The sequence below is a fragment of the Oncorhynchus masou genome, chromosome 33, assembly GCF_036934945.1.
Source record: "Oncorhynchus masou masou isolate Uvic2021 chromosome 33, UVic_Omas_1.1, whole genome shotgun sequence".
Classification (NCBI taxonomy): domain Eukaryota; kingdom Metazoa; phylum Chordata; class Actinopteri; order Salmoniformes; family Salmonidae; genus Oncorhynchus; species Oncorhynchus masou.
In genome coordinates this window covers 41,940,631-41,964,399 of record NC_088244.1, presented here as the reverse complement: position 1 = coordinate 41,964,399, position 23,769 = coordinate 41,940,631, and the positions used below count along the sequence as shown (strand labels likewise).

The 23,769-nt window shown below is 43.5% G+C and overlaps 1 protein-coding gene across 3 annotated transcripts in view; it reads right to left on the bottom strand.

Annotated features, from left to right (window-relative positions):
* LOC135528573 (sterile alpha motif domain-containing protein 11-like) overlaps positions 1-23,769 on the bottom strand; it is a 102,462-nt gene that overhangs the window by 34,154 nt on the left and 44,539 nt on the right. For all 3 annotated transcript variants that reach the window (XM_064957746.1, XM_064957749.1, XM_064957747.1), the window contains exons 4-6: positions 21,800-21,909; positions 11,555-11,647; positions 5,002-5,163 (exon numbers count right to left, since the gene is read on the bottom strand). In XM_064957746.1, the coding sequence (XP_064813818.1) occupies positions 5,002-5,163; positions 11,555-11,647; positions 21,800-21,909 (365 nt within the window). The remainder of the gene's footprint in view (positions 1-5,001; positions 5,164-11,554; positions 11,648-21,799; positions 21,910-23,769) is intronic.

Genomic DNA, 23,769 nt, shown 5'->3' with positions numbered 1-23,769 from the left:
CTGTTAGAGACTTTATGTCAAACCGCCCAGATGAACTTATAGTCAGACCAAGGTAAGTGTAGTCGGTGGTGTGTCTCTCTCGCTCTCCATTATTCTCTTTCATGTAGGCTAAAGAAGGGTCATCTGGGGCTGTGGCCTCCAAGGGGGAAGCAGCCCACCACAACTACACAATGGACCGAGAGGGGAAGAGGGGAGAAGGGGGTACAGAAATGGAGAGCCAGACCACTCCCCCTCCCCCCACACACACACACACGTACACACACACGTACACACACACACACACACACACACACTTATACACACGCACACACACACGCACACACACACACACACACACACACACACTTATACACACGCACACACTTATACACACGCACACACACACACACACACACACACACACACACACACACACACACACACACACACACACAAACAGTTGTTTTGGGAGGTCCCACTGCTAATCCCTCTTTTGTCCTCCTTATCTCCTCGCATCTCTTCTCAGAATTATGCAGAAATCCCACCCGTTATTAAACTGGGCTTTCCACCAAGGGAGAATGTTCAATTATTCCCGTTATTCCCTTGATACGGCCCAGCCAGGCTCATGATGGATTGGGGACCGGCAGGTATACTGAATCATATGCATTCCAAATGGCACCGTACATAATGCTCCTTTTGAAAAGAAGTAACTCAGGAAGTGCACTACATAGGGAATAGGGTTCCATTTGGGATGCAAATCTATTTCCAAAGCCAATGGTATAAACAAGTAGATGTTATATGGAAAAACAAGAGCCGGATGAAGTATTTTCTCCCAGGCTTTTAACTATGGGCATTTCAAGACGTGTTCCTACCATGCCGATCTTCATGACTAGATGGTAGACAGTGCAGCCCCGCTAGGGGAGCAATGGACAGAAGTACAGGAGACAAAACAAAGCCCTCCTCCTCTTCCATGTTGACCTCCACCAACCCCTCTTCCCTTTCTTTTCACTCCTTTCATCATAACAGAGAGAGAGAAAAGCGGAGGGGGAGCACCCCCCCCCCCCCGTCAGGTCCAACGAGAGCCTCCCGAAACAACACCTGACACACATTCTGCTACTTCTCGCCCCCTTCACACACCCACATTCTGCTACTTCTCACCCCCTTCACACACACACTTTCATTTTTCGTACACTCCACTTCAAACACATGAAAGGATGCTCTGCAGGGACCAAGGCGAAATGGAGAGTCGGAGAGAGAGAAAACAAAAGGAGAGTGGAAAAAAAAGAGAGAATATAAAAGCAACCCCTGTGCTTAGAGAGGGAGGTGTGTGAAAGAGGGAAGGGGGGGGAGAGGGAGGTGTGTGAGAGAGTGGGAGAGGAGAGTCACAAGGGCCCACCGGAGCTCAGGTCAATGTCAAGGGGGATCTCACTGGAGCGATTCAGGATCAACCTCTCCAGGAACAAACAGGGCCATCCCTCTGTCACACCTCCACCCCATCCCCTCAGAGGAGAGAGCGACAGACAGAAAGAGGACAGGAAGGGGGGTTGTTGAGAGGCGGTGCAGTTGGGATTTGGGATTCCCTGCTCGATGAAGTGAGAGAAAAAAAGGTAGAACTACAACCAATCTTCTGCTTAATAGAGAATTACAAACAGAGGAAAAGAGAAGAGGACGTTTGGACTGATATAGGTGCTGTAGGGTCAGACACATGGTGTAGCCTACTCAGAAAAATAATTAAACAATAGTACAATTTACACTGAACAAAATACAAACGCAACATGTAAAGTGTTGGTCCCATGTTTCATGAGTTGAAATAAAAGATTCCAGAAATGTTCCATACTCACAAAAAGTTTATTTCTCTCAAATTGTCACGCCCTGGCCTTAGTATTCTGTGTTTTCGTTAGTATTTTGGTGAGGCCAGGGTGTGACATGGGGATTTATGTGGTTTGTTTTGTCTGGGGTTGTTTGTAGGAATGGGATTGTGGTTAGAGTAGTACTCTGGTTAAGTCTATGGTTGCCGAGAGTGGTTCTCAATCAGAGGCAGGTGTTTATCGTTGTCTCTGATTGGGAACCATATTTCGGCAGCCATATTCTTTAGGTCTCTTGTGGGTGATTGTTCCTGTCTTTGTGGCACCAGATAGGACTGTTTTGATTTTGTCACATTTCTTGTTTTGTAGATTGTTGTACTTTCATCTTTATTAAAGATGTACAAAACTAACTACGCTGCATTTTGGTCCGCCTCTCTTTCACCAGAAGAAAACTGTGACACAAATGTTGTGTACAAATGTGTTTATATCCCTGTTAGTGAACATTTCTCCTTCGCCAAGATAATGCAGCCATCTGACAGGTGTAGCATATTAAGAAGCTGATTAAACAGCATTATCATTACACAGGTGCACCTTGTGCTGAGGACAATAAAAGTCCACTCTAAAATGTGCATTTTTGTCACACAACACAATGCCACAGATGTCTGCAATTGGCATGCTGACTGCAGGAATGGCCACCAGAGCTGTTGCCAAATAATTTTCAGTTAATTTCTCTACCATAAGCCACCCCCAACGTCATTTTAGAGAATTTGGCAGTACTTTCAATCGGCCTCACAACAGCAGACCACGTGTAACCATGCCAGCCCAGGACCTCCACATCCGGCTTCTTCACCTGCAGCATCGTCTAAGACCAGCCACCCGGAAAGCTGTTGAAACTGAGGAGTATTTCTGTCAGTAATAAAGCCCTTTTGTGGGTAAAAACAAATTCTGATTGGCTGGGCCTTGCTCCCAAGTGGGTGGGCCAATACCCTCCCAGGCCCACCCATTGCTGCACCACTTCGCCATCATGTGAAATCCATACATGAGGGTCTAAATGAATTTATTTCAATTGACTGATTTCCTGATATGAACTGTAACTCAGTAAAACCATTAAAAATTGTTGCATGTTGCATTTATATTTTTGTTCAATATTTTTGTTCAATTTTTGTTCCAAAACACTATATATCAGTTTTCAGAAACGTTGGTAAATGAGCTTTTATTGTTTAAAGATATTAGGAAATAGATTTGTGTGTTTTTTCACTATCTAGTCATGACATGTATTTGTTTAAAATCTGTCACTTGATGGTTCATTTCAGAGAGAGACATTTTTTTTGGGGGGGGGTGGCAAAATGCTATATATCCAACTCCCTCTCAAATAAATATGTAGTACTGCTAAGTTTTACAGTCAGCTTAGAAAGAACTGTACAAATTATACATTTGTGATATCAATATTTAACAACAAAAAAAAATGTGTCCAGTGATATGAGATCTGTTTGTAAAACATTTACATTACACATTTTAGTCATTTAGCAGATGCTTTTATCCAGAGCGACTTAAAATAACCGCATTCATGAGACAACCACATATATACAGAATATATATAATATACAGGATACGAATGTTCCATTCCAGCTAAACAATGGCTATACAGCATCAATTCTTTTCAGTGTTGAAGCTGAAAGTTAAAGTTTCAAAGTATGTTTTTTCTGCCTAACTTGGGGGAAAGCAGGCTTGTGGATTGATGAAGGCACCCAGCAGGTGCAGCATCCAGGATAAATATCAGAAACACCAAAGACTTGGGAGGCTTGGATGGGTTGGCAATGCCTTGGCCGGTGATGTCTTATCATGTGCTTAGGGGTAACAGTAGACACGCCTGTGTGTGTGTGTTTTAAATGGCACAAGTATGTGTTTATTATTTCCTGGATATTACTGCCAAAAGGCACACACATCATAAATTAATCATCAGCATGCATCCTGTTGTTTTTTACTTGTCTTGCTCTAAAGAAAGGCAATTCCACCTCTTTCACTCATCTCTTCCCATTCTCACTCTCCTTAAAACGTCCTCTCTCTCTCTCTCTCTCTCTCTCTCTCTCTCTACCTAACTCCTAACCCCTAACCTTATTTATTTATTTTACACCTCGAAGGGCATAAATAAACTGTAGATAAAAAGGAATGTGGACAGAAAAGAGAGAGAGAGAGAGCATCCCCATGTCTGCATTGCGCCATAGTGTCTGTATTAAAAACAGAGTGCCTTCTGGGAAAGGAAACGGGGAGAATATGGCACCCTGGGCCATTGAACTCCCAAAATGCATTGCACTTCAGCCTAATTCTTCTCAGATGCAGGGGGGGGGGGCATTAAAGCCTTTATAGGCTTCGCCCCTTAGATTTGCAGCTTGTAATTAAAAATCATTACTAATCAAATAAAAATAAAAGTAGCTCAAACTACGTTTGAGATGTGAAATGGATTCGATTTATGCTACCGCAAAGGGAGTCGTAAATCCTGGCCGCAATTAATGTTACATTCTTTTAAAAGCAGAAGGAAGGAAAACAATTGAGGCCCCGCAAGTTGAAAGTGGTGGCGAAACGGAAATACACCCTGCCACATGTTTTACTGTCCGCCTCATTTTCATATTCGATCTTTCCAGTTCCAACCCAGTTTTACCATAAGTTAACGGATGTACATTTCTGAAGAAAGAAAAAGAACCCTAAGAAAAAGGACACACATGGTATTGGGAGATTTACAGCGTTGGCTGACAGCCAGTGAGTGAGCAGTGGATCGATAGCGGCATCCGTGTGTGCCGGCTAGGAGTGTTGTTGTGACCGAGCACAGCATCGGTCACAAATCACCCACAGTTACATTTTGACATTGGGTGGGCTGGCACCCCAAATAGAAATGACAGCAGTCTCCATGCTGGAGATTTACACTGGCATGGTGGCATACGCACAAACAGATGCCACAGGAGAAAAGGCCACAACCCTGGGGTTACCATCAGCAGTGGTTGAGTAGGGTCAGGTGTGTGTATAGCTCTGGTGTGTGACAGGCCTAAATGAGGTGTGTGTAGTTAGGTGACTGAATCCTGAAGTTCTGATATAACGAGCGAATGTTTAGGAGGTTAGGCTTCACGACTAGACCCTGACTAGGACAGCATCCACCTACACACACGTGTGCGCGTGTCTAGGTGGACACACACAAGCACACAAACACACACACTAGTCTCACCATGGCTGGGAAGACCCATGTTGTTGGCCAGCTGGTAGAGGCGCTGTTGCTGCTCCTCGTAGGAGCCCTGCTCGTTCAGTGCTGACATAATCCGCCTGTAGTGCTCCTCCGGGGTCATGTGACTGTGGCCGCCCCCCTCCAGCACGGGGGTGTGGGAGTTCTCTGTGGGGGGGGGACAGGAAGAGAGTTAGCACACCATTAACTCAACAATAACTATGAACTCATCGTTAACCAATAACACTATCTCATTAATTAATTCACCACTAACTCACCACTCACCATTAACTCACCACAATTTCACCATGAATTCAACACGAATGTCACCATTAACTCACCACTAACTCAATAACTCATAATTATCTCACCACTGTCTCAATCAGGCTCCCGATTGGCGCAGTGGTCTCAGACACTGCATCTTAGTGCAGAGGTGTCACTACAGACACTGGTTCAATCCCAGGCTGTATCTCAACCAGCTGTGATTGGAAGTCCCATAGGGAGGTGCAAAATTGGCCCAGCGCTGCCAGGGTTAGGTTTTGGCCAGGTTAGGTCGTCATGGTAAAAAATAATTTGTTCTTAACTGACTTGCCTCATTAAATAAAATTACAAAAAATCCTCATTAACTCACCATTAACTCACCATGACCTAAATAATACCAAAACAGGGTGCTCAATCCAAAGCTATCTTTCATTGAAGCAAAAACTCTTCATAAATAAATATAATCCATCAAAAAAGAATGGGGCAGACAATTACCAATTATTTCAGAATGGTGTACTATGGACAATAGTATAATGAGCTTTGTGGGGGGTAATGTAGAAGTCACTCTGATCTTATATTGTATGAATACAGAACTGTTTCCTGAGTGGAAATGTGCGAGCATATGTATGTCTGTGGTGTGATGTCGCTGTGCTTTGGTTGTAATGTGTGATGTGCGATATCCGCTCTCTGTGATGCTTATTGTCTCTCCTCTCTTTCCTCACCCCCATCTTTCTCTGCCTCCTCCTTCCCTACCCATTATCTCTCTCTTTCCCTCTCTTTCCTCCCCCCATCTTTCTCTGCCTCTCCCCATCCCCTGTCTCCCCCTTCCCTACCCATGATCTCTCTCTTTCCCCTTCTTCCCCCCCCCCTCTCTCTCTCTCTCTGAGCTCTGGCAGCAGTAACTTGATACTGGGAGTCAAAGGTATAGGAGGGGGAGGTTTGGGGGAGAGAAGGGAGGGAGGGTGAAGTGGTTGGCAGTTGAGGAGGAGGAGGAGGAGGAAGAGGAGGTGGAGGAGGAGGATGAGGGGGTTATATTTACCATCTCCTCATTGAAACCCGAGCCTGGCCCCAGGCAGGCGAGAAAGAGTGGCGTGGGTGGGAGAAGGGGAGAGAAGGGAGGGAGGAGGGGAGGAAGAAAAGAAGGAAGGGGGAAAGGGGGAAGGGGGAGGATAAGCACGCTGTCTCTGTCTCCCCCGCCAAGTTCCAACTAATCCACCCACCCAGGGACCCTCAGGTGTGTGTGCATGTGGTGTGTGAGCGCGTGTGTTGCAGACACATTTGTTTCTACTTATAGGCAGTGTGGTGTTTGCATGATTGTCTTAGTTAAAGTTGATTTGTGCCTTTATTATTGTGTGTAATGACGTGAGTGTGTGTGTGTGTGTGTGTCAACTTGTCTCTGCCTGTCTGAATTTCTCTCTTTATAAGCTCTGCAAGGGGTGCCAACAAACCCCCATCTTTCTCTCTCTTTCAGCTCCCAATCTGTCTCTTTATCTCATATCTATTTTTCCATTTGCTTAGGTCATTATGTTCACCCATCAAGTGTTACGGAGAGGTGCCTCAGACAGAAGGAACAGACACACGAGGATGAGGCTCAGAGGGCTGAGCCATTAGACCAGCAGTGTTCTACAGCTTATTTAATCAACCACTCCTGCTGCAAGACACACAAACACGCAAGCAACACATTTAAGTCACTTAACAGATGCTCTTATTCAGAGTGACTTACAGAGTCCATGCATTTTCATACTTTTTCAAACTGGTCTGAATCTGTTCTTTTTCCTGCAGTCTGAACAGCCAAAAAGCAAATGGAATCGGATATTTCAAGCCACATTTTAAATCACCTTCGTAGGTGGTTTGAAGTCAGATACAAATCTGATTCCGGGCCATACGACCTGTGTCTGAATGGTCAAATCTAAAGTGGTTTTTAGAATGTTATTTCTTATATTGCTTACTAGCTACTCTGTTGCTTACGAGCTACTCTGTTGACAGTTTGACATGTGGTAGCTAACTAGCCTGTTAATTGTTTACAAACAAATTAGTGAATGCACTAGAACGCTACACAGCTAGCTAGTTGACTGCTGTGCCTTTTCAAACAAGACTTGTTCTGAAAGTTGGATCAACTTTTCCATTGACGCTTTGAAAGAGGCGCTGTTCTTATACTATGATTTTGAACATTCAAAACAACTGGGAAACATCCATATTAGGCATTGTATTGGTCATCTTAGCTTGCTACATAACTTCTGAGTGATAGGAAGCATGAGCACCAACACCAATTAGCATACACCACTGTGGAACACACCCTTCATTACCATGACAACTAGCGTAACCATGCCAGTAAATGACTGCTGTCTGAACACACACAAATCCGTTTTGGCCACTTGTAACTTGCTGTTTGGAAAGTCAATATTCCAAAACGGATTTGAAAAACAAAACAGATTGGAGCATTAAGGTTTGCAGTGTGAACGGGGCTTTAACGGATACTCTAATGTCTATGGCTCTAGTGAAGGCTCAGCCAGGTCAGAGGTCATGCACAAGGCAAATGTCACTGAACACAGCACAGCACAGCACCACTCTACTCCACACACACCTCAACATTATGTATACATCAAGTCACCACGGACAGATTTAAACTACCCCGTGATAACACAATTAGAAAAAGATGGTGAGAAGCACGTATTCTACGGTAAGCTATTCACACCTATTCTCCAGTCATCTATTCACACCTATTCTACGGTAAGCTATTCACACCTATTCTATAGTAAGCTATTCACACCTATTCTATGGTAAGCTATTCACACCTATTCTACGGTAAGCTATTCACACCTAATCTACGGTAAGCTATTCACACCTATTCTATGGTAAGCTATTCACTCCTATTCTACAGTAAGCTATTCACACCTATTCTACGGTAAGCTATTCACACCTATTCTACAGTAAGCTATTCACACCTATTCTACGTTAAGCTATTCACTCCTATTCTACAGTAAGCTATTCACACCTATTCTACGGTAAGCTATTCACACCTATTCTACAGTAAGCTATTCACACCTATTCTGCAGTAAGCTATTCACACCTATTCTACGGTAAGCTATTCACACCTATTCTACGGTAAGCTATTCACACCTATTCTACGGTAAGCTATTCATACCTATTCTCTTCGGTAAGCTATTCACACCTATTCTATGGTAAGCTATTCACTCCTATTCTACAGTAAGCTATTCACACCTATTCTACGGTAAGCTATTCACACCTATTCTACAGTAAGCTATTCACACCTATTCTACGTTAAGCTATTCACTCCTATTCTACAGTAAGCTATTCACACCTATTCTACGGTAAGCTATTCACACCTATTCTACAGTAAGCTATTCACACCTATTCTACGTTAAGCTATTCACTCCTATTCTACAGTAAGCTATTCACACCTATTCTACGTTAAGCTATTCACTCCTATTCTACAGTAAGCTATTCACACCTATTCTACGGTAAGCTATTCACACCTATTCTGCAGTAAGCTATTCACTCCTATTCTACAGTAAGCTATTCACACCTATTCTACAGTAAGCTATTCACACCTATTCTACAGTAAGCTATTCACTCCTATTCTGCAGTAAGCTATTCACACCTATTCTACGGTAAGCTATTCACACCTATTCTACGGTAAGCTATTCACACCTATTCTACGGTAAGCTATTCACACCTATTCTACGGTAAGCTATTCACACCAATTCAACGGTAAGCTATTCACACCTATTCTACGGTAAGCTATTCACACCTATTCTACGGTAAGCTATTCACACCTATTCTATGGTAAGCTATTCACACCTATTCTACAGTAAGCTATTCACACCTATTCTACGGTAAGCTATTCACTCCTATTCTACAGTAAGCTATTCACACCTATTCTACGGTAAGCTATTCACACCTATTCTACGGTAAGCTATTCACACCTATTCTACAGTAAGCTATTCACACCTATTCCTGCTATTCCTTCCTACGTTTGAAACAATGACCTTTTAAAGTTATGACTAACTAAGATGCACAGCAAGAGTGGATAGTACTGAGGGAAGACCGAACATAAATGTGTTTGTCTGTGTGCGTGTGTGCTTTCATCTGTGTGTGGTGCGGTGTCTCTCTGTGTGTGTGCGGCCTATGCTGTCTTTGTGTATGTGCATGCATGTTATTTGTGTCGCCTTAGAGATGGGCAGTATAGGGGTGGGCTGCCCTTGACTTTGCCTGCTGTATGATGCATCAGTGACTGAGGAAACCAGGCAGGACACCAGAGACAAGACAGGGTGGCCATGACGGCTCCTCGCAGGGACGCCAGTTTCCCTCCACATAAGGGTGAAATGAGTGGGAGGGAAGTGACTGGATGAGAGAGGTAAGGAAATGAAGTTGCCATTCCTGATGGTTTGTACATATCTTTCTAAAGGCTGGTTTACCGTTGGTCTATCGACATGTCTACAGACGGTTGTCGCAGTGACATCATGAACATTCTGTTGTCGTCTGACACCAAACTTGTCGTTGTCCTTATGAAAAAGTGTACACACAAAAACGACAGGCTGCATGACATCAGCGGCCTGGTGGACCAAAATAACCTAACTGGTGTATTTTAACACCAATAAACCCATCCGTTGAACAATTAATTTAGTTTATGTTAATCAGCGCCGGTCTACAGACATTCCACCGGAGTATAAATGATTGGTTGTTTTGACCAGCGACACTTGTCGCATTCTAATTGTCTACAGACATGTCAATAGACAAAGTATAAACCGGCCCGAACACAGGAGAATGCAAGGGGCTGTGAGAGGTAAAGCGAGAATGGGTCAAGTGCGTGCGCACACATGCGTATGTGTGTGGATGTGCACTAGTGGCGGTCAGTGCCGTTTAAGACGAGGAAGGACGATTTATTTTCATGAACACGGCCTTATTTCTATTACAGGATATTGGATGACTCTCATTCATATTCCATTCACCTAGTTCAATGTAACATCTATAGGTTTAGGCTACTACATGACACTCACATTTTCCCTGTAACCATCATGAGGTTGCTACAACCTGGGCTATTAAATGAAAGTTTACAAATAGGTGCACACAGGTCGAGAGACAAATTTGAGTTGACAGACTGACACATGGACAGACAGTGATATTCAATATCGCCTTGCACACTCTTGCCTGCATCTAGCTGATATAGGGTGTAATCATTAGTCCAACAGTTGCAAACGAGAATTTCAATCGGACAAATTCAGGTAAGTTTATCCTCGTTTTGTTTCCGCTTGTCAACAGAATAGGCACCAACGTTGTATTCCTTCTCGCATCTATGCGCTCTCCTCCTCTCACCTCTTCCTTTCACTCATGGACTTCAATGCACATCAGCTGTATGTGACCAGGCACAAAAAAACTTTCCAAGCCAAACCATATCATAACTGTTAAACATTGTTGTCACCATGTTAGCTAAAGTAACATCATAGTCAACATAGCTAATATAACTAACGCGTTAGTAAACCAGCTGCAATCAAGCAGTAACATTAAGCAGTCACATTGTACAGTCAGTAAGCAGTTCAACCGGAGGTGTATTTCTCACTTGCTTCTCCTTCATTTAAACTATTGTCTCTCTATGAGTCAACTACTAACCACATTTTGTGCACTGCGGTGCTAGATAGATGTAGCTTATGCTTTCAGTACTAGATTAGTCCTCTGATTCTTTGATTGGGTGGACAAAATGTCAGTTCATGCTGCAAGAGCTCTGATAGGTTGGAGGAGGTCCTCTGGAAGTTGTCATAATTACTGTGTAAGTCTATGGAAGGGAACCTTAAGCCTCCTAGGTTTTGTATTGAAGTCAATGTAGCCAGAAGAGGACGGAAGCTAGCTATCCTCCGGTAACACCATGGTGCATCTTTGCAAAATAGTGTGTTATAATCAATTATTTGGTGACGTGATTTTATTTTGCATAGTTTTATTTTATTTGTATGAAATTCTCTGAGGGTCCTTCACTGGTGTGCGTATGTCTATTTGTTTATGTGTGTGCGCGTACAGAGGCTAACCTGCCTGTAACACTGACCCACACTGTCACTCAACACCAGCTCACACCCAGTTTCTCTCCTTCCTGTAAATCAATGACGCTCCACTCCTCCTATACCTCCATCTCTCCATCCCTACCCTCCTCTATCCTTCTCACAAATACCTCTTTGTCCACCAAACCTCTTTATATTACATTTACTTCTCAGGTTAAACATAACATATTTCAGCACATCAGTAACATCACACACTCACGCACACATACACACACGTGGAATCTTACCTTTGGGGGACACGCTGCGTGACTTCTTGCTGTCTGACGGGCACTCGCTGCTGCTGTTGGGGGAGTAGGCTCTCCTCTTGCCTAGAGGGTCATCTGTGAACAAAAATACATGGTTGGTGCTTAGAGAGAGAGAGAGAGAGAGAGAGAGAGAGAGAGAGAGAGAGAGAGAGAGGGAGAGAGAGAGAGAGAGAGAGAGAGAGAATGAGTAGAGAAAGAGAGAGATGGGTAGAAAAGAGAGAAAGGGACAGAGAGGGAGAAGCCACGGGCGCCTGAAGGTGTGCCTGTTCTGTCAAAGATGAGAGGGGCCTTATGCTCCAGAGGATGACAGATCTGCCTGGGTTACTCACACGTGTGTGTGTGTGTGTGTGTGTGTGTGTGTGTGTGTGTGTGTGTGTGTGTGTGTGTGTGTGTGTGTGTGTGTGTGTGTGTGTGTGTGTGTGTGTGTGTGTGTGTGTGTGTGTGCGTGTGTGCGTGCGTGCGTGCGTGCGTTCGTGCATGAATGCGTGTGTGTGTGCGTGAGAATAGAGGGAATTCTGTGGCTCTCTTGCTCTGTCTCTCTCATCCACACTATTCCTAACATTCTTTCTTCCATTCTCTCTCTATCTCTCTCTCTTGCTCTCTCTCTCTTTCTTTCTCTCTCTCCCTCTCTCTCTCTCTCTCTCTCTCTCTCTCTCTCTCCCTCTCTCTCTCTCTCTCTCTCTTTCTCTCTCTCTCTCTCTCCCTCTCTCTTTCTCTCTCTTGCCCTCATCAGTCATCAAAAAAGCCTTTGGTTGTGCTATTACTTATAAGAATGAATGCTCCAAACCTCGCAGTCAAAGAGGAGCAGTCAGAGTCACGAGAAAGTCAACCTTCTGTCCTCGTTTCATCACAAATTGTGTCATGCCTCTCTCTCCTTTTCTGCCTCTCTCCCCTGAGTGTTTCCCTCCCTCTCTCTGAAACGTTCTCTCTGAAACACAAACACACACTCTTCCTCTTTCTTCACCTCTCTCTCCCTCTCTATTTACCCTGCAGGTGCGTTAGAACACTCCTCCAATCGGTGTCATGGGGGAGTTCTCTCGTCTCGCATTAACCCCCCTCTGCCAGAGAGGAGAGCATGTACTGTACAATTATAGCACCAACCCCCTCTATCCCCCCTCTCCAACTCCATCCCCCATCCTGGCCTCAAACAGACCTCAAATCAATATCCGCCTAATAAGAGTGGGTGGGGATGCAGAGTGCAAAGCATGTGGTGCGAGCAGGAAGGAAGAAGCCATTTGTCATTTTTCTCGCCCTCTCTTTTTGTCTCTCTGTCTCTTCCTCTCTCTCAATCCAATTCAAGGGCTCCTCTCACTTTCTCTCTCTCTCTCTCTCTCTCTCTCTCTCTCTCTCTCTCTCTCTCTCTCTCTCTCTCTGTCTCTGTCTCTCATACTGCCGGCCAAGCCAAATGCAACTGCTTCCTTCCATTTCTCTCGGTCTCTCTTGAAGCACTTATGAAACTGCTTTTTCCGGTTGTGCCCATCAACAAAACTGACTGTTAAAACTGCCAAATCCTCATGGATAGATGATGAATTGAAAAACTGTATGGCTGTATGGGATGAGGCAAAGGGAATAGCAAATACTGTAAGTCTGACAGCACAGCAGCCTGTCAAACATACAGTGAATTGAGAAAAACGTAACTAAACCAAACAAAAAGAAGAAGAAACTATACTATGGAAAATCTAAAGAATGATTGTAAAAAGCTTTGATAACAAAGATGACGCCGATAGAGATGGCAACTTCGCTTCAAGTTCTTAGGAAACTGTGCAGTATTTAGTTTTTTTATGTGTTATTTGTTACATTGTTAGCCCAGAAAATCTTAAGTGTTATTACATATAGCCGGGAAGAACTATTGGATATCAGAGAGACGTCAACCTACCAGCACAACGACCAGGAATACAACATTCCCAAAGCGGATCCTTTGTCTGCACCTCCCAGAGTATTTTAACTGATTGCAGAGGCCGACCCAAAACAACACGAAGGAGAGGGTGCCGGATCGGTCTTCTAGCGAGGCTTCGGATGCGCTCACACCACCCACCGCTTCTGAGTATATTACTCGCTAATGTACAGTCCCTAGTTAACATAGTTGACGAAATTAGGGCAAGAGTTGCTTCCAAAGAGTATCCAGGATTGTCACATGCTCTGTTTCACAGAGACATGGCTAGCTGGGGACATGCTGTCAGAGTCCGTACAGCCAACAGGATTTTCAGTGCATTGTGCCGACAGGACCAAACATCTCTCTGGTAAGAAGAAGTGCGGGGGTGTATGTTTCATGATTAACGACTCATGGTGTAATTGTAACAACAGACAAGAGCTCAAGTCATTTTGTTCACCTGACCTAGAATTCTTCACTTATTGTCACAGCCGTGTATATCCCCCCGCAAGCGGATACCAAGATGGCCATCAAGGAACTTCACTGGACTTTAGGAAAACTGGAAACCTTATATCCTGAGGCTGCATTTATTGTAGCTGGGGATTTTAACAAAGCTAATCTGAGAACAAGGCTACCTAAATTCTATCAGCATATCGATTGCACTACACGAGCAAGTAACACACTCGACCATTGCTACTCTAACTTCCGCGATGCATACAATGCCCTCCCCCGCCCTCCTTTTGGCAAATCTGACCATGACTCCATCTTGTTGCTCCCCTCCTATAGGCAGAAACTAAAACAGGAAGCGCCTGTGCTTAGGTCTATCCAATGCTGGTCTGACCAATCGGATTCCATGCTTCAAGCTTACTTTGATCAGGTGGACTGGGATATGTTCTGGGTAGCCTCAGACAATAACATTGACGTATACGCTGATTCGGTGAGCGAGTTTATAAGGAAGTGTATAGGAGATGTTGTACCCACTGTGACTATTAAAACCTTCCCTAACCAGAAACCGTGGATTGATGGCAGCATTCGCGCAAAAAGCAAAGCACGTTCCACCATATTTAATCATGGCAAGGTGACTGGAAACATGACCGTATACAAACAGTGTAGTTATTCCTCCATAAGACAATCAAACAAGCAAAGCGTCCGTATGGAGACAAAGTGGAGTCGCAATTCAACGGCTCAGACGTGAGACGTATGTGGCAAGGTCTACCGAAAATAAAGCCTGTGTGTCTATGTACGCTGACGCCTCAACAGTATGCACATCGGATACCACAGTAAACTAAATGAATTACACCCTTAATTAACATTGAGATTCAGACAGGTTTAGAACTAGCAATAGGCTGGTGCTAAATATCTCAAAAACGAAAAGCATTGTTTTCGAGACAAATCACATGCGCAACCCTGAACCTTATCTAGATCTATTATTGAACAATGTGGCAAGTGAGCAAGTTTAGGAGACTAAACTGCTATGTGTAATGTATTCAATTGTTTTCTCCCCCTCATCAATCTACACACAATACCCCACAACAACAAAGCAAAACGTTTGCAAATGTATAAAAAAAACAAACAGAAATATCACATTTACATAAGTATTCAGACCTGTTGTTATGAGACTCAAAATTGAGCTCAAGTGCATCCTGTTTCCATTGATCATCCTTGAGAAGTTTCAACTTGATCGCAGTTGGGCCAGAACAGAGCAGCACGTATTGCACTTAGATGTACGCGGAGAGTGAATATCATGAACATGCATGACAATCTCTCCTGGCTTAAAGTTGAGGAGAGATTTACTGCATCACTATTGGTCTTGTGCGAGGTGTTGAAGGTACCGAACTGTCTGTTCAAGCAGTTGGCACACAGATTGAACACTCATCGGTACAACACAAGACATTCAATCAGAGGTCTCTTCACAGTCCCCAGGTCAGGAATAGAGGAGATGAAACACACTATATACACAAAAGTATGACTCCCCATCAAATTAGTGGATTCGGCTATTTCAGCCACACCCATTGCTGACAGGTGTGTAAAATCAAGCACACAGCCATTCAATATCCATAGACAAACATTGGCAGTAGAATGGCCTTACTGAAGAGCTAGGTGACTTTTAACATGGCCCCAACAAGTCAGTTAGTCAAATTTCTGCCCTGCTCTGAGCTTCCCCGGTCAAATGTATGTGCTGTTATTGTGAAGTGGAAACGTCTAGGAGCAACAACAGCTCAGCTGCAAAGTGGTAGGCCACACAAGCTCACAGAATGGGACCGGCGAGTGCTGAAGCACGTAGCGCAGTAAAATTTGTCTGTCCTCAGTTACAACACTCACTACCGAGTTCCAAATTGTGTCTGGAAGCAAAGTCAGCACAAGAACATTTTGTCGGGAGCTTCATGAAATGGGTTTGCATGGTCGAGTAGCCACACACAAGCCTAAGATCACCATGTACAATGCCAAGCATTGACTGGAGTGGTGTAAAACTTGCCGCCATTCGACTCCGGAGCAGTGGAAACAAGTTCTCTGGAGTGATGAATCACGCTTCACCATCTGGCATTCCAACGGACAAATCTGTGATTGGCGGATGCCAGGAGAACACTACCTGTCCGAATGCATAGTGTCAACTGTAAAGTTTGGTGGAGGAGGAATAATGCTCTGGGGCTGTTGTTCATGGTTCGGGCTAGGCCCCTTAGTTACAGTGAAGGCAAATCTTAATGCTTCAGCATACAATGACATTCAAGACGATTCTGTGCTTCCAACTTTGTGGCGTCAGTTTGGGGAAGGAGTGAGAGAGAGAGAGATAGAGAGAGAGAGAGAGAGAGAGAGAGAGAGAGAGAGAGAGAGAGAGAGAGATGAATAAAGGGTGAGAGAGTGAGAGACAGAGCGACAGAGAGAAGAGGGGAGAGAGAGAGAGAGAGAGAGAGAGAGAGATGAATAAAGGGTGAGAGAGTGAGAGACAGAAGGAGAGAGAGAGAGAGAGAGAGAGAGAGAGAGAGAGTGAGAGAAGGAGAGAGAGAGAGAGAGAAAGAGAGAGAGGTGGAAGAAAGCAAGCCTGTGCATGAAAGTGTGCTTGGAGTGGTAGAGTTGGCGTCTTGGAGGCTTATGTTTGGTTTTGTTGAGGAGAGGAGAGGAAACCTGGTGTCGGAGAGAGGAGGTTCACTAACGATCCCCCTGTTTGATGTTTCCTCTCCGGGCATGAGGAGATTCACTCTCTACCCCTCCCCAGAGAAAGAGACACAGAGAGAGATAGAGAGAGAGAGAGAGATTTTCTCTTTCTCCATGGTACTTGAATGGAACACGGGAGCTCCTGTCTTCTCCTCCTTTCTCCCATCTCCATTACAACCACTGGCCTTGGCCTACAGTGTCTAAATGCACAACCATAATACTTTTGATTATTTTACACATGATTTAATACAGTAGCCTATATCAGACCTAAAGCTTCAATTGCACACGCACGCACACACACACACACACACACACACACACACACACACACACACACACACACACACACACACACACACACACACACACACACACACACGCGCGCGCACACACACTTTCATTTGGGCCGACTTCACAGAAGACAGTGTCTCTTCTGAGCCATTGCCTGAGGGTCAGGGATTTTAAGGCGGAAAGCTTTTAAAGCCAATTAAATGGTGCTTCTTAAAGCGTTGGCGCTTCCATTTAACACCGAAACCCGCCTTAAACCCAGCAAGCTCTCACAGTCTCACTGCAGAATCAGACATCCAAACCCTTGTCCATCAACGCCCCAACATAACCCAAGCCTACTTGATTGTAATAGCGCTCACTGTTGCCCCCTAATGGCCAGTTTTGATGTCATCTGCTGATGTCTAATTTTGCAGTAAATCTTGAGCGACCTGGCTGCTTAAACCAGTCTGAGCTTTGTTAGCGCAAACGCTAAGTCCTTAACTCCCAACACAGTTAATAAACACAGTTTCTACTTTGCTCCTGCTAGTCTTCTACCTGTATAACCCCTCAGGCTAAACATTGCTAACTGCTAACAAATTAGCCAAAGTTGCTATTTTCTCCAGCTAACTAGTCTCCTTCCTGGGGATCAATGATGTTTAGTGCTAAGGACATTGCAATGGCTTCTATCTGACTCATGTTTTTCCCTCACTCAAACTAAAGATATTTTGTTACCATTTGCATCTCCTGTCTGGCGCACCAGCTCGCTAGCAAATTTCCCCTTAGTCCTTCATCCAAAACTGCCAGAATCCTTTTTTGCCCCCTGCACGACCAGTTTACACTAGTTAACTCCTACTGGGAAGAATGAGGGATGGGAACAGAGAGAGAGAAAGAAAAAACTGAAGAAGGCTTCAACAGAGGGAGAACTAGCCTAGCCTAGCCTAGCCATCTACCGCACTCGTCTACCACATAGGCAGTCAAGCAACCACAGGGACATCCCTTACTTTCTTTCCCTCTCTCTGCCTCTTCTTCTCTCCTCCTTCCATCCTCATCCCTTCTTTCTATCTTTCTTTCTTCCTCTCTTCTCTTTTTCTCTCTCTTTTCTTCCCTTGGAGGGCCACTGACAGCTCAGAAAGCAAGACTCCTTAAGTCCTCCACTTATTCCGTTAATCTGTCATCTTTATCAGGCTGGGGAAGAGGTGGGCCGGGAGTCGCGGCCTCCCGATCAATCTCCACATTACAGCTGACAGAATGGTGCTAATAACTTATTGATCCCTCTCTGTTCGCCGGGCCTCCGCCGGCGCTGAAAGCCCCTCATTGATTGGCTGCGGACCAAGGGGGGGAGGAAGAGGAGCTTCCGTTCATACTGAGGGAGGATGCACCACTGCCGCCATCGCTGCTACACACACACACACACACATACACACACACACACACACACACACACACACACACACACTGTTCCTCTCTCCCATAGCGCAACCACAGGGCAGCAGAGATGGAGAGAGAGTGAGACAGAGAGGGAGAGAGAGGGGAGATAGAGAGAAGGAGAGGGAAGGGAAAGAGGGAGAGAGAGGGAGGGGGAGAAAAGGATAGAGAAGAAGATAGGTAGGGAACAGCAAAGCAAAGGGAGAGATGGATAGAGATTAGGTAGTGAGATGATTGAAGAGGAAAAATAAAGCTAGAATAACCCATTCATTTATAGACTAGGGCTGGTTGCACTCACTGTATATCAGTGATCCTGTGTGTGTGTATGTGTATGTGTGTGAGATTGTTTAATAGGAGTGTGATGGACCAAGATGGAACCAACGCTCCCTAAGAGGCTAATAATACCCTGTTTAAAAAAAATCCTCCCTTTCAAACACACATACACACAAAAAAAAAAGCTATACAAAAACACCTTATCCGCCAGTTAGTCTCTCTGGTCTGACCGCAGAGCCACGGTTTACAGTTTCCACAGGCAGCCAGACGCTTAGCCCGGCGCCCCAGCTCCCTCCCCCTCCTCCCCTCCCCTCCTCCCCCCCTCCCTTCCACAGCCCCAGAGTAGCCAGGGGCCTGGGAGGCGGAGGGAGGGAACGGAGGGGACTAGAGGGGGGAGTCAGCCCTCCTGTCTGTCCCTCATATTTAATTAACGGCCCACTCCGGCACGGAGACGGCTCAGCAGCCTGCTTCCCTTTCCTCTGACCCCCTCACACACACACACACACACACACACACACACACACACACACACACACACACACACACACGCACACGCACACGCACACGCACACACACGTACACACATGTACACACACGTACACAGACGTCCACACACACAGACAAACACACACACACACACACACACACTGCCGCCCGCCGCCACAGCCGCCCTCCCCTGATACCGGCACCACGCTCATTCATCTCTCTCTCTCTCTCTCTCTCTCTCTCTCTCTCTCTCTCTCTCTCTCTCGCTCCAAACTTTTCCTGTGGCACACTGCCTCCCGCCCTCTCTCTCTCTCTCCCTCCCTCCCACTCTCTTTCTCTCTATTTCTCTAACCACAGGCCTGCTATGGAAGTTAGACAGTGGGGAGTGAGCTCAATAATAGACTTGATGCTACAACAGAACAGAAAGCAGTTAGCACTACACTAAAGAATGTAACAGAAGTACAGCACTAGTGTTAGCAGTAGTGTTTGTCTGGGCGTGCATCCCAAAGGGCATCCTATTTCCTATATAGTGTTCTACTTTTGACCAGGGCCCATAGGGACATTTGGGATCCAGTCTGGGTCTGCTATGATATTGGAGCAATCCCACCACAGCCACAGTCACAATTTAAGTAGTTTACATAGAAACTAGTAACATCATGACAGTACTTTGGAGAAACGATTCAAAACGATTCAAAAGTTCATATCATGTGTCAGGTATTAAAACTGTTATATATGACACAAATTATAAGTGCGCGTGCGTGTGCATGTACACATCTGTGTTTGTTTGTGTGTGCGTTAGATGTGCACATACACCCATGTGTGTGTGTGTACGCACACGCACTACTGTGTATGTGTGTCTCTCTCTAATTTATCTGGCAGACAGAATGTGAGCCAGTGGCTGATGGGATTGGACTTGTTTACAGACACGTAGCGAGCCGCTTAGCCACCCTGTTAAATCTCCCTTTAATGCTCAAACTGACAGTTTTTAGGCCCAGGCCCCCTCCGGCGCTTGCCGCACCGCACTCATCCCCCCTCCCCCTCATCCTCCTCCCCCTACCCTCCCTCATCGCTTTGTGTCTTTCTCCATTAAGATTACCATTCACAGGCTAATTTCTCCATTAGGCTTAGCAGCTGATTAGACAGGTCTTTTTGGTAAATCTGTCCCAAACATGGGTCTGAAGACATTGGACAGCTGAGACTTTATCACCCCCGTCCCCCACCCACATGAGGGGGGATGAACAGACATCCCTCCGCCCCCTCAGTCCTCTGTATTATGTACCGTATGGGCAGTTAAGCTTCTGGGCGGATGAGATCAGAGAGATACAGTAGAAGACGAGGTGTCGGATTTGGGGTGTGATTATGCCACACGTATGCCCCTCTGACTAATGTGATGAAGAAGAACAGAATGTCCACACGGGGTAATGCTCACCCCTCTGAACAATGTACCACTTGAACATGGTAAGGGTACTGCTTTATGGGATCCATCTGTGGTTGAACAACTTTGTTGGTAACACTTTACAAGTTTGTAGTGACTTTTTAAAGAAAACCAAACCATGAACTTCTTCTGACAAACTCTATTTCACCAGAACTGTTTTAGCTCGGCTAAACCTAGTTTTAACCCACAAACCAGCGGGTCACTACCAACCCAACATTTGGGAGATAGTTTGGAATGAAAGAGTATTTCGAGTGTAATAAGTATACAGTATGTCCCTACAGTATAAATGGCCCTTCCTGACATCTTCGTCCACCAAAACAGTAGGGGACTTCAGACACGGCTAATCCCTATTAGTGGTAGTTTATTCAATGTTTACTAAATAGCACCATTTATCTTTAGAAAAATTAACTGTTTTTTGCCCCCGAGTTGCGCAGCGGTCTAAGGTGCTGCATCTCAGTGCAAAAGGCATCACTTGGTGATACGGCCTGGTTTGATTCCAGGCTGTATCACAACCAGCTGTGATTGGGCACACAATTGGCCCAGCCTCGTCTGGGTTAGGGTTTGGCCGGGGTAGGTCGTCATTGTAAATAATAATTTGTGGGCAACTGACTTGCCTAGTTAAATAAAGGTAACATAAAACAATTAAATGACTCAATATACCTTTGATTAAACACATATGAATGCATACATGGGCACAGATCACAATATACAAGGACACAAAACAGAAAAGTTATCATCAGAATACCAATCCACTCTATCACTTCATGTTACACAGGAATATTACACAAGTATCTACCTGAAAGTATAACATTCCAACATTCAGTCTAATTCCGAACCAAAACAGTCTGATTCACAACTAAAACTGATGAAACAGTGGCTGGTGTTATTAGGGCGTTTAACTGTTGGGCTGTAAACTGTCAGAAGGCTCTTACTGTAGCTTAACACACACCACGGTGTCCTTTACGCCCATGAAACTGGATTAATGGCAAACAAAGCTATTTATTTAGTGGTCATTTAAAACAGGGGGCAAAGGAAAAACCTGGAGTGCAATAGAACAGGCAAACAAGAACCTGAGGTAATCGACTTGAGAGCCACCTTCAGGAATCAGTAATAAGCTGACAGTAAGTTCCCCAATCAAACTAATTACAGCAAATTAAGGGACGAATGCATAATGGTGATGAATTACTCATGTTGATGTAAAGAAAACGGAACCTTATCGCAAATTGGTGGAATACAGGGAGAAAAACGATGAAATACACAGACATATAGAAACACACACAACACCCAATCCCCCATCCCAGGTCTTGTAGCATCTTACCTGTCTGTCCTGTGTTGGAGCTGAGGTCAGTGGCTGGCTGGTCCTCGGGCATGCCGTGCTGTCTTGTGTGGTGGAGGTTGGAGATGATTTTAGAGAGGTCACTGTCACGACTGAAACACACAGAGTCAGGGGGTTAGCAACTAACACACTGCTTTATATGACACGTTATTAAGACGCAACAAGGCACAAACACATAGCAACAAAAGGAGAGCAAAAAACACACAAAACATGAACCATGACGAAGGCACAGTGATGCCGAAATGTTGGTAAATACCCAATAAATGACTGGAAGTTGATATATGGAGTGTGGGCCTCTCTTTATTTTGATAGTAAAAAGACAAAACATAACATAACACGACATAACACATAACATAAGACAACATAACATGACACAAAACATAACATAACGCAATATAACACATAACATAATACAATATAACACATAACATAAGACAACATAACACAACATAACACAAAACATAACGTAACACAATATATCACAACATAACATAACACATAACATAAAACAACATAACACAACATAACACATAACATAACATAACACAATATAACACATAACATAAAACATAACACAATACAACACAAAACATAACATAACACAATATAACACAACATAACACATAACATAAGACAACATAACATAAAACAACATAACATAATACAATATAACACAACATAACACAACATAACATAACACAATATAACACAACGTAACACAACATAACACATAACATAAACACAACATAACACAACATAACACATAACATAAGACAACATAAGACAACATAACACAAAACATAACATAAAACATAACATAACACAATATAACACATAACATAAGACAACATAACACAAAACATAACATAACACAACATAAAACATAATATAAGACAACATAACAAAACAAAATAACATAATACAATATAACACAACATAATACAATATAACACAACATAACATAACATAACACATAACATAAGACAACATAACACATAACATAAAACAACATAACATAACATAACACATAACATAACACAAATATAACATAACACAATATAACACAACATAACATAAAATGACACAACATAACACATAACATAACATAAACACAACGTAACACAATATAACACAACACAAAACATAACATAACATAACACATAGCATAACACAACACAACATAACATAACATAACAAAACATAACACATAACATAACACAAAACATAACATTACACATAACATAACACAACATAACATGACACAGCATAATGCATAACATAACACAATATAACATAACACAAAACATAACACAACATAACACAACATAACACATAACATAAGACAACATAACACAAAACAAAACATAACACAATATAACACAACACAACATAACACATAACATAAGATAACATAACACGTAACATAAAACAACATAGCATAACACATAACATAACACAAACATAACACAATATAACATTACACAACATGACATAAGACAATATAACATAACACAAAACATAACACAACATAACACATATAACATAACACAATATAACACAATATAACACAACACAAAACATTACATACCACAACAGAACACATAACACAACATAACATAACACATAACATAAGACAATATAACATAACACAACATAACATAACACAAAACATAACATAACACAACATAACATTACACAACATAACATAACACATAACATAACACAATATAACACATAACATAAGACAACCTAAGATAACAAAACACAACATAACATAACATAACATTTCATGGCGACAGTAAATGAAACATGTCACATGACAAATCAAAACTGCTCAAAACTATCTAGCAAACTTCATCCTCAAAACTAAAATCTATTACAGAATTATGAAATATAGAAAAACAATGTAGACCAGCGGTCACCAACCTTTTCTGAGTCAAGATCACTTTCTG